This window comes from Salvelinus sp. IW2-2015, linkage group LG36 (genome assembly GCF_002910315.2).
Source record: "Salvelinus sp. IW2-2015 linkage group LG36, ASM291031v2, whole genome shotgun sequence".
NCBI lineage: Eukaryota > Metazoa > Chordata > Actinopteri > Salmoniformes > Salmonidae > Salvelinus > Salvelinus sp. IW2-2015.
Genome location: NC_036875.1, coordinates 10,170,499 through 10,183,180, shown reverse-complemented (window position 1 = coordinate 10,183,180; position 12,682 = coordinate 10,170,499). Strand labels below are relative to the sequence as shown.

The 12,682-nt window shown below is 39.0% G+C and overlaps 1 protein-coding gene across 1 annotated transcript in view; it reads right to left on the bottom strand.

Moving 5' to 3' along the window:
- Positions 1-9,690, bottom strand: part of LOC111959841 (sodium-driven chloride bicarbonate exchanger) — a 52,079-nt gene extending 42,389 nt beyond the window's left edge. Inside the window, exon 1 of the mRNA XM_023981652.3 lies at positions 9,349-9,690. Within this exon, the coding sequence (XP_023837420.1) occupies positions 9,349-9,396 (48 nt within the window). The 5' untranslated portion in view covers positions 9,397-9,690. The remainder of the gene's footprint in view (positions 1-9,348) is intronic.
- Positions 9,691-12,682: the final 2,992 nt, after the last annotated feature.

Here is a 12,682-nt window from a genome sequence, read left to right as displayed (position 1 = left end):
ACTCATCATTCCACATGGCTCAAAACAACCTAAAGAGCATTTAAATGTTGGACCCTGACCTAAACCTCCATCTGCATGTTAAGAAGGTTGTCCAGTCCTGCTTTTATCATCTAAAAAATATAGCTAAAGTTAAGTATTTTATTTCAGTCACTGATCTGGAGAAAGTTATACATGATTTATTTCCCCACACTTAAATGACTGTGAAATTGGTATGTGACAGCATTAAGCACAGGAACAGAACAGAACAGCCTCATCCACCAGTCATCCTCCTGTCAGTCATCACACCAGTCAATGCAGTCTATGAAGAGGATTGTATTGTGGGGGTTATATAAAAAGCTGCTTTACTGTCAACAGCAAATGGATAATGAAAACAAATCTCTTCGGAAGTGATTAGAGCAGCAGAGATGCCGGAAGTGCATAAAAATTCTATTTTTAATTTCATCTGGACTAGTTTGAAATTTTTTAATTGCATCCTTCCTTCCACAAGCACTCAGAGACATGCRAACTGAGGTTGACATCAGCGGCCTGTGCAGTTGCTGGATATGCTCTTAGGAAGGAAGCCCATCATCCAGTGCCGTTTCGAGGCATAAGCGACATAAGCAGCTTAAGGCCCTGCGACCACTAGGAAGTCAGTCGGGGTCTAAACTTACTGTTAGTTTGGATAGTAGAATAGGCTACACAACGTGCAATTTCGAAATTTGGTAGTGCATGAGCAGCTTTCCTTTTGTTATGCCAGTCACTGAAAGTCATTTAATTAACCCATGTCAGCTAACATGTAATAGATTGCTAGGTAAGTTAGTCTAGCCAGCTATCTAAACCTTGTAGTAATCATGGCCGAATTGGGGCCCTGACCTCTAGAAGGCCCCAATTGATTTTGTTAGTCACTCTCACTCAGATATCATATGAACATGGCATGAGTCATAGCAAAATGTGTTGAACTGCAGGAAATCTGCTTTAAAACTGCAACATTTAAAATAAAATTAAAATWAAATAAAATTGTATTGGTGACATACACATATTTAGCAGATGTTATTGCGGGTGTAGAGAAATGAAATGCTTGTGTTCCTAGCCACCAACAGTGCAGTAGTATCTTAAAAAGATTCACAACAATACAAACAAATCTAAAAGTAAAAGAACGGAATTAAGAAACATATAAATATTAGATTGAGCAATGTGGGAGTGGCATTGACTAAAATACAGTAGAATAGAATACAGTATATACATATGAGATGAGTAAAGCAGTATGTAAACATTATTTAAACATTATTAAAGTGACTAGTGTTCCATTATTAAGGTGGCCAGTGATTCGATGTCCATGTATATAGGTCAGCAGCCTTTAAGGTGCAGGGTTGCGTAACCGGGTTAGTGATGGCTATTTAACAGTCTGATGGCCTTAAGATAGAAGCTGTTTTTCAGTCTCTCTGTACCAGCTTTGATGCACCTCTACTGACCTCCTGGATGTTAACGGTGTGAACAGGCTGTGGCTCGGGTGGTTTTCTGTACGCCTGAAGGCCAAAATGTGTAGAATTGCAGGATATTATATTTAAAGCTGTAAAAGTTTCTCTCCACTCCTCTAAAATGTTTTGCCCGTGAGGTGGCGGGGATCCCCAACCAAATATCACTGAGGGCCCCCAAAAAGCTAGAAATGGCCCTTCCATCACCCACCAATGCAGCCAACCAAAATACTTTATCAGTTATGTGCAGTGCAAGATACGTTAACTTTGTCCACAGTCAAATGTTCCTGGTTACAGACACCCTTGGCCTAAAGTGCACTTGAAGGGATGGATGACTGTCTATWACCACTGGAAACAAACTGGTTGAATCAACGTTGTTTCAGTGTACATTTGTCGACGTATTGTGACGTGTAATCTACATGGAAAATATACTGTCATCAAAAAGTCATCAAACATTTTTTGAAAAAAACTGTTTGAAAAACGTCATCAACAAAAACTTTTGTTTTGAGGGTGGAATTTCAACCACAGGATTATGTCATCATTGTAACCTCTTTTCAACATAGACTAACCCGGTATAAAATATGTTGAATTTGTACCTTTTTAAACTAAGTCAGATTTTCAACTTTATACCCACTATCAGAAAAAWATATAYATAGGCTGGGCAGCACCTCCTATGGAGTGTTGCTCTATCTACAGCTATTAATTTGTTCTCCCACCAAAGGTTTCAACCAAGCCCTGCTTAGCTTTTATATGTGTCACTGTGTACGGTTACAGGCACACAATAAAGAGATTATTGTGGATAGTCAGATTAATGTAATATTTAGATTAAAATGCTTACATGCTTTGCAAGAAGAACGATGTCCCTAATAATCCTGTTTAAACGGACACATCTGAAATCAGGCTACCTGATGGCAATCCGATAAATGCAGAAAATCGCTCATCAGAATAAACTCTCTACTACACCACTATTTTGGGGAAACATATTTGATTCTGAGTGCAGACATACAAGTTTATATGTAAAAACTGCTTATAAGACACATAGATTCAGTTGCTCCCGAAGTCACTTCACTTGCGCTAAAGAGGGAGGCTTGCTCGGCTGGTGCTAGCACATCCGCAGATCAAATACACCGCTGGAACGCCAATTAGGTGTTTACATGTCCTAATAATTTGAGATTTCGCAGAAAACCAGATGTTTTAAGGTGTTTACATGACTATTGTGTAATCTGCCTACTGCCAAAATCAGTATAATATCTCATTATTACTGTGCATGTAAACGTACTCACTGACTACTACCAATGTGTTATCTTGAGAATGATTATTGAGAGATGTCTTAAGACCTAAATGTATTCACTGTTGCTATCGAAGTCATTCCAAAGGGTAGGTATAACAGAGCAAATTAAATGTAACCATGCTTTATAAGTCAAATTTCACCAATGAGACCATTTAGGCCTATATAGTATAGCATTTACAAAGTCATCAACAGCTTTCATTTCAATTCAACCCAGGGTTCAACTAAAAATAGACAATACATAAATGTATAAGCCTAAGGTTAAGCTTTGGTTGAATTAAAATGTTAGTCATTAATATGTTGGATTCAAGTCTCCATCTCAACCAAAAATCTAAGTTAAAGAATAGAACTAAATCAAATCAAAGTGCAATTCATTTGATTTTATTAGATTTAGTCCTATTCTTTAATTAACGTACATGTTTGGTTGAGATGGAGACATGAATCCAACATATAAATGAATCATTTGTAAACACGCATGACTTGACCTTCGCCTCTCCGGAGCACAATGAGGAGTTGTAGTGAGATGAGCCAAGAGACCTAATTCAGGGAGAAAACTGAGTAAAAAAAGATGCTTGTTGCCATACCTCCCTGTTCAGGGTCGGGCCGGGTAGTACCAGGATGGGAGACCACCTAGGAACACCAGGTGCTGTAATATCCAAACTGGATATTGAATTGTGTTTGGTTGTCAACGCAGTTCCATTTGTGCCACTGACTTAGTCTGGCTTTAATTCCAGTTTGTCTACAAATTAATAAATGATATGTTGGATGTACGTCTCCATCTCAACAAACAATCAAAGTAAAGAATAGGACTAAATCAAATCAAATCAAACATTAAATGCACTTTACATAAAGGTTGATTTGATTTAGTCATATTCTTTACTTTGATAACATGGTTTAGATGGAGGCATGAATCCAACATATCAATTATTCATTTGTAGACAAACTGGAATTAAAGCCAAAGATACATCTCCTTCAAATGTTGATATTTGGTTGCATTGACAACCAAACACAACTCAATATCCCTTTGGCAATACAGTAAATAGCATATTAACTTGTTAACATAATGTGTTAACTTGTCAACAAGTTAATAGGCTATTTACTGTATTGAAAAAGTGGCCATGGATGTGTTAGAAAAGTAATATTGAATTGTGTTGGTTTGACAATGCAATCAATTAACAACATTTAAAAGATATTTAATTATATGTTGGATTCCAACTAAACCAAAAATAAAAGTGAAAGAATAGGATTACGCCAGTGGCTCAGATGAAACCTTCCAAGCATTAGATATCCTTTAAATGTTGATATTTTGTTAAGCTGTCAACCAAACACAATTCAATATTATTTTTGAAATACAGTAAATAGCCTATCTTACAAACTAATGTAACCATATTTATTCAACCTTAAAATAAATAACACATCCATGGCCACATTTTGAGGTTAGCCTACAGTAACTATAAATCTTTTCTTCTGTAATCATAGAAAGTGGGCATGTTCAAGATAGCATGTTGACAAAACAAAGGAGCTGATCGTGGACTTCAGGAAACAGCAGAGGGAGCACGCTCCTATCCACATGGACGGGACCGCGGTGGAGAAGGTGGAAAGCTTCAAGTTCCTTGGCGTACACATCACTAACAATCTAAAATGGTCCACCCACACCGACAGTGTGGAGAAGAAGGCGTAACAGCGCCTCTTCAACCTCAGGAGGCTGAAGAAAATTGGCTTGGCACCTAAAACCCTCACAAACTTTTACAGATGCTCAATTGAGAGCATCCTGTCAGGCTGTATCACCGCCTGGTACTGCACCTGCACTGCCCGCAACCGCGGAGCTCTCCAGAGGGTGGTGCGGTCTGCCAAATGCATCACCGGGGACAAACTACCTGCCCTCCAAGACAGCTACAGCACCCAATGTCACAGGAAGGCCAAAAGATCATCAAGGACATCAACCACCCGAGCCACTGCCTGTTCACCCCGCTATCATCCAGAAGGCGAGGTCAGTACAGGTGCATCAAAGCTRGGACCGAGAGGCTGAAAAACAGCTTCTGTCTCAAGGCCGTCAGACTGTTAAATAGCCATCACTAGACGGCTTACACCAGTTACGTAACCCTGTACCTTGGAGGCTGCTGCCCCATATGCATAGACTTGAAATCACTGGCCACTTTAATAATGGAACACTAGTTACTCTAATAATGTTGACATGTTTTTGCTTTACTCATCTCACATGTATATAATGTATTCTATTCTATTGCATTTTAGTCTATGCCACTTATATAATATATATATATATATATATATATATATATATATATATATATATATATATATATATATATATATATATATATATATATATATATATATATATATATATACCTTAATTCCATTATTTAACTTTTAGGTTGTGTGTATTTTTGTGAATTTTTTGATATTACTACACTGTTGGAGCTAGAAACACAACCATTTCGCTACACCCGCAATAACATCTGCTAAACATGTGTAAACATGTGTGTGACAAATACAATTTGGTTTGATTTGATTCGATGCAAAGGCTGCAGGTCTGAGGAGATATTCACAATTGCTATAATAATCTGCACAGAATCTTGTACAGCATTGATCACTTGCACTATGTCCTTATAATGTAATCTCAACTGCAATCCCGGTCATTTGGTTGTGCTATTAGAGAATCACAGTGATAACACATTAAGTTGTATAAATACAAAATATCTGACATTGTATTCCCATTTGAACTGTGTTGCTATATAATTGGTTGAAAGCACAGTGATAACACATTTAGATGACAACTAAACCAAAAATCTGACTTTGTTTTTCCATTGGAATTTGGTTGAGCTTTCATATGGTTGAAAGCATAGTGATAACACACTGGGAAATCAAAAGACTTCTGTCTGTCTTTTTGAGTCGGTGAATTAAGGTTGAAATCTCATTGATCAACGTCTCAACCAAATATTACCCACATTTCCACGTTGAAATGACATGGTTTGCCCAATGGGTTGTCTCTATAGGTGGGACAACATATTTGTTACAAATGGCAGCCTATTCCGTAGTGCACTACTTTTGACGGGAGCCCTATGAGCCCTGGTCAAAAGTAGTGTACTGAAAGGAATAGGCTGCCATTGGAACACATACAACTTGTCTGATCACTTATCTCATTTGTATTAAGAAGGCTCTCTCTGATCTTTAGCAGGGCACTTAGCAGGCACCTTGAGACTATCCCCTAGCATCAGGCTTATGAGTTCATAGGTTGCACTCATGAGTCTGTGATTCAGTGAATGTCAGTGTAAACATACTGCACAATCTATTTCCCTGGGTTCATATACTGTATAATCTCGGCGCATGGGGTCACCACTGGTTTTACCAAATGTAAAATTAAATGGCATCTGCCATAGGAGAAGCAATTAACACTCTGTGTACAGGCCTGCAATGCTAAGCTACACTCTTCACTGAAAATGGTAGCCTGTTGTTGAAAGTCAGCTTTTTCTACAGATTCACAAATGTATTCATTAGCAATATGTTTATATTAATATTTTAGAACCCGGTGGTATAATTTGTCCTTGTGCAAGGAATTTCCTCTTAGAAGAAAATAAAGAACTCTATTATATTATATTCTAGATTACATGAGTATGGAAGCTCGTTCCTGCCACCCAATAAAATCTATGAGATAGTAAGTAAATTATGAGATGATAAATCATACCTTTATTTGGTAAACAGCTGAGGAATGTGACAGGATAAATGTAACCACTCTCAAATACATAGACGAAAGGACTCTCCTATACAGTACATTCGGAAAGTATTCAGACCCTTTTTCTTTTTCCACATTTTATTACATTACAGTCTTATTCTAAAATTGATTAAATACAAATGTTTCCTCATCAATCTACACACAATGCCCCATAATGACAAAGCGAAAACAGAAATACCTTATCTACATAAGTATTCAGACCATTTGCTATGAGACTCGAAATTGAGCTCAGGTGCATCCTGTTTCCATTGATCATAACTGAGGTGTTTCTATACTTGATTGGAGTCCACCTGTGGTAAATTTAATTGATTGGACATGATTTAGCAAGGCATATACCTGTCTATATAAGGTCCCACAGTTGACAGTGCATGTCCAAGCAAAATCCAAGCCATGAGGTCAAAGGAATTGTCTGTAGAGCTCCGAAACAGGATTGTGTAGAGGAACAGATCTGGAGAAGGGTACCAAAAAATTGAAGGTCCCCAAAAACACAGTGGCCTCCATCATTCTTAAATGGAAGAAGTTTGGAACCACCAAGACTCTTCCTAGAGCTGGCCGCCAATGGTCACTCTGACAGAGCTCCAAAGTTCCTCTGTGAAGATGGGAGAACCTTCCAGAAGGTCAACCATAACTGCAGCACTCCACCAATCAGGCCTTTATGGTAGAGTGGCCAGACAGAAGCCACTCATCAGTAAAATGCACAGGACAGCCCGCTTGGAGTTTGACAAAAAGCACATAAAGGACTCAAGATTCTCTGGTCCGATCAAACTAAGACTGAAATCTTTGGCCTGAATGCCAAGCGTCACGTCTGGAGGAAACGAGGCACCACTCAKCACCTGGCCAATACCATCCCTACGGTGAAGAATGGTGGTGGCAGCATCATGCTATGGGGATGTTTTTCAGCGGCAGTGACTGGGAGACTAGTCAGGATCGAGGAAAAGATGAACAGAAAAAAGTACAGAGAAATCCTTAATGAAAACCTGCTCCAGAGCGCTCTGGACCTCAGACTGGGTCGAAGGTTCATCTTCCAACAGGACAACGACCCTTAGCACCCAGCCAAGACAATGCAGGAGTGGCTTCGGGATAAGTCTCTGAATGTCCTTGAGTGGCGCAGCCAGAGCCCGGGCTTGAACCCGATCTAACATGTCTGGAGAGACCTGAAAATAGCTGTGCAGTGATGCTCCCCATCCAACCTGGCAGAGCTTGAGAGGGTCTGCAGAAATGAATGGGAGAAACTCCCCAAATACAGGTGTGCCAAGCTTGTAGCGTCATACCCAAGAAAATTTGAGGTTGTAATCGCTGCCAAAGGTGCATCAACAAAGTACTGAGTAAAGAGTCTGAATACCTTTAGAAATGTGATATTTCAGGTTTTATTTTTAATACATTTACAAAAAAATTGAAACACCTGTTTTTGCTTTGTCACTGTGGGGTATTGTGTATAGATTGATGAGGAATTAATTTTTCATCCATTCTAGAATAAGGCCGTAACATAACAAAATGTGGAAAAAGTCAAGGGGTCTGAATAGTCTGAATACTTCCCGAATGCCCTGTATGGATGCATGGACTGACCATTCATGAGATCAAAATGATAGTTTTAACCATGTTTTGAAGATATTCAGTGTTTGTTTACAAATACATTGTTTACAAACAATGGAGTTAAACAAGCTTATATTTTGGGTTATGATGGGGTAAGACTGTTGCTCATGAGGCATTTCTAAGTTATATTCTTCAATAATAATTTAAAAGTCCAAAACTGGATGTACCAGTTCCTGATTTTCAAACAGGCACCAACTCACATCAACAAAACTCTCCAACCCCTTAATATAGAACAATATCACCACAAACTAACTCTCTCTCTATCTATCTCTCACACACATGCACCCTATCTTACTACTTACTAGTACTTACATACGACTAACTTACTTAGTACACACTTACAATTTACTATAATATTATGACTTACACATCTCAAAATAATGACTTGTTATCTCAAAATAATGGCATACTATCTCATAATTATGACTTACACTCTCATAATAACAACTTACTATCTCATAATTATTACTTACTATATCATTATAATGACATATCTCATAATTATGACCAACTCTCTCATAATAACGACTTACTATCTCATAATAATGACTTATAAATCTCATAACAATGACTTACTATCTCATAATAATGACTTACTATCTCACAATAATGTCTTACTCTCATAATTATGAATTACTATGTCATCATTTGTAGTCAGATTAGTTTTTTGCGTGGCAGGAACGAGCATCCATACATGAGTCTATATAGCCTATTGAGGAGAAGAGAAATACAGTATATCGAATTTCACTGATATTATCATTTTAAATTTATGTGAAGCCTATAATAGAATGGCTGCATAATGGAACATCATTCAAAGCTGTCAAAAATAAATGTAATTGCATTTCACATGAAAATACTAAAGTAATTCATGAATAGGTTTAAACTGTCTGATGTGTGAAAAGAATATGGCATATGTTATGCTAGGTACTGCCGTCATTGTAAATAAAATTTTGTTCTTAACTGACTTGCCTAGTTAAATAAAGGTTAAATAAAAATAAAAATAAATATTTAAAAAACTGCAGGTGGTTGATCATAGCGGATATAACAATAATACCCGCTTCCCTGTTGATCTAATTAGTTCGATATCGCTGATTTTGATATCGTCTAGAATATGATACTGTAGTACATTTAACATGATACTTGTCAAATATCTAAATTACTTTCACCCTCAAATATTTGGATATTAAAGATGAGTGCCCCACAAAGAAGATAACGTCCGCCTAATCAGTGTATTGCAATGGGAAATAGTAGCTTCTTACCGTTGGCAGTAGCGCCTCCATTTGAGCGCCTTGGTCCTTAATGTCCATGTTCGATAGTCTAATTCCCGGAGTATGGAATGGTGGTGTTATTTTTACTATTCCCAGTGTTAGGTCTGAAAAGTGCCGTACGGAAAACCACGAACTGGCACGCTAAGGTCACATGTTTAGCAGTAGTCGTGAAGCCTTGGCAGATATCATTATTCCTCACATGGGCGCAGTTTATATTTGATCAATGCACACAAACCATAAGCATCCTTCTTGTTTTGTGACGCCGCAGAATAGATTGTTGGGAGCACATTATTATTGAGGTGGTTTCTCATAAATGTAGAATTTTGGTAGGCTACCGTATCTCGCTGATGTTAATTACGACAAAATTACAATTCTAAAAGACACCTAAGACAAACTTTACAAACTTTACTGACTCAAACTGCATTAGAACTGAGAGCATATATACATGAACGTAACTACATATAAGCACACCTATAAACATATATGTATATTATAATAAAAGTATATATTTAGTACACAATAAATAAAATAAATGACGGGTCAATATCTAAATATTGCCCCTTGACTTGATCAAAGCTCAGAACGCTTATTATATTCTTGGTCTGACCATTCTAATCGCACCTGCCTTTTTGCGAACGAGTGGAATCACCAACAGTGGTTGTTCGTTATGTTCTCCTGCATCCCCAGGATTTTACTTCCGGGTGTGCCCTTTTACCAGCACATTCACCACTCTCTCTTAAACGGCCAACCCGCCTTCTCGCGGCACAGACCGAGGGCCTGAGACGTGAAACGAACCAGCCTACCCCAGCTCGAAGTCGGCTCAAGTTGGCAAATAAAGACGCTGCTGGCGGTGTTTGCGAGATGCCGGACAAAATGCCTTTTAAAACCACCCTGCGATTCCTGCCGCGTCTACAGACATCCCTCAAACAACCAAAAACCTACTCTCGGAGAATGCATGCACAAATGGTAAATAGTCGCTTTTTTGTTATAGCTAAATATATATATGTCATGGAAAGGTGGCTGCTGGCAGACTTCTATTGCAGTAACGTTGAAGGTCTCTGGCTAGCCTACTTAGCCAGCTAGAATAATGAAGTAAGGAGCTAACGTTAAACGGAGCCTACCTTTACATGAGCAAAAAACAGGCTACTAAGTTCTCATAATAACTGCTTTACAGAGAGTAGGCTACTGAGACAGACAGTGATGTGGCGCTCAGTGAGTGGTGAGGCTGAGGCAGGCTGCAATGCATGCAATTGAGCAGAGGAGACCGAGAGCTTAGTTAGTACAGTCAGTAGTGGAGGCTGCTGAGGGGAGGACTGCTTATAATAATGGCTGGAACGGAGTCAATGCAATGGCATCAAACATATGGAAACCATGTGTTTGATGTATTTGATACCATTCCACTGATTCCGCTCCAACCATTACCAAGAGCCTGTCCTCCCCCAATTAAGGTGCCACCAACCTCCTGTGGAACAGTGGTTCCCAAACTTGTTGTCGGAGCCTCATGTGGGGTCCCTGAGAAAATCTGTAGTAATCTTATCAAACAAGTTAGATATTTTTTATTAGATAAAGATATGTTTCACTATGAACATCTCCACATGGCTTATCTTCCATATAGGCCTACATTAAATTGCAAACAATACAGTTGTACAAATGTCATACATTCTCGTTTATATCGGTGGTTGATTGTCTTATCTCGATCGCCCACTGGAGTTTATAGTTTTCCCATTACCCACCTTTTTCTTACCACTTACGTCACTGATATTAATACAGAATCATAAGTAATAGTCGAATAATTAATGTGAATGTGATAATACGATCCTCTGTGTGCTCTATTGATGTATTTCTGTGCAGCGCTTGATTAGTAATGCCTAGGAATACAAATGTGGACACTATGTAATTTTAGAAAAGAGACATCTATGTGAAGAGTTGATGATTTTATGCAATTCATCATTACAACGGACTGAACCGTCGCTGAGGCTACATGTCAGTGTGAATCCTTCAGCTTTCAGGGGTATAACATTACATTTGWATGGCTAATAGGCTATGTGTTTTTACATCGACTGAGGTGAATGAAACTACAGCAGCCAAGGCAATAATGGCTGGGTTCATTTTTGGTTGCTTTTGCTGTTCACAAAATAGTATTTTAAAGTTTTTTAATTGTATAGAAATGCAGTAAATGAGCTTCAACTTGACCAAAAAATACTATGAGAAACAGGGGGAATGTTTAGTCGTTTATTATCATCATTGATTAAGATTACATGGACAGAGGGAATCTGATCCTAGATCAGCACTCCTACTCTGAGACCCCCTTTATGAAGACAGGCCCTGAAGGTTACCAAGCCCGGGCATCACACGACTCAGACTGGTCACACCCTCTCACTACTGGGCCATGCTCTCTCCATCCAAATTCAGTGTCCAACTTGGCCATTGTTCAAAAGCCATGGCAGCAGCTCTCCCTTGGCTCTCAGCATCAAAGAGCATCAAAGGGGAAGCCCACATTGCCCTCCCTTAGGTTTCACTGTGCTCCCACTCTACGCAACACGTCCCTTATGCTCTGTACCAATCCCATGTCCTCCTCAGAAAGAGCTCACCATCCACCACAAATAACATCACTCCTTGCTTGACATCATATAACATATATCAATACAATCATTCAGTCAACTTGTGAAKTTGATGCTGTTTTGACTGATACACCTCAACTATTGCTCATTCTCATATTTGGGAAAGTACTTCCTGCCCTCTGGTGTATATGAATGGAACAGCATCAATAAGATACACTGATATATTGTTGCAGAATTTAGACCAGAATATTGGTCAATAGTCATTGTGAAAAGTGACACTGTATTTGAGAATGCCTCGCATAGCTAAATAGTCCTCATATAACTCAATTATGACTTGTGTTTGTATTGGGTTGGCGCCCCCCCCTTGGGTTGTGCCGTGGCGGAGATCTTTGTGGGCTATACTCGGCCTTGTCTCAGAATGGTAAGTTGGTGGTTGAAGATAATCCCCTCTGACGGTGTGGTGGCTGTGCTTTTGCAAAGTGTGCGTGGGGTTATATTCCTGCCTGTTCGCGCTGTCCGGGGTATCATCGGATGGGGGGGCCACAGTGTCTCCTGACCCTTTCTGTCTCAGCCTCCAGTATTTATGCTGCAGTATGTTTATTGTCGGGGGCTAGGGTCAGTCTGTTATACTGGAGTACTTTCTCCTGTCTATCCAGAGTCCTGTGTGAATTTAAGTATGCTCTCTCTAATCTCTCTCTTCCTCTCTTTCTCTTTCTTCTTCTCTCTCTCTGGAGGACCTGAGCCCTATGACCATCTCTCAGGAT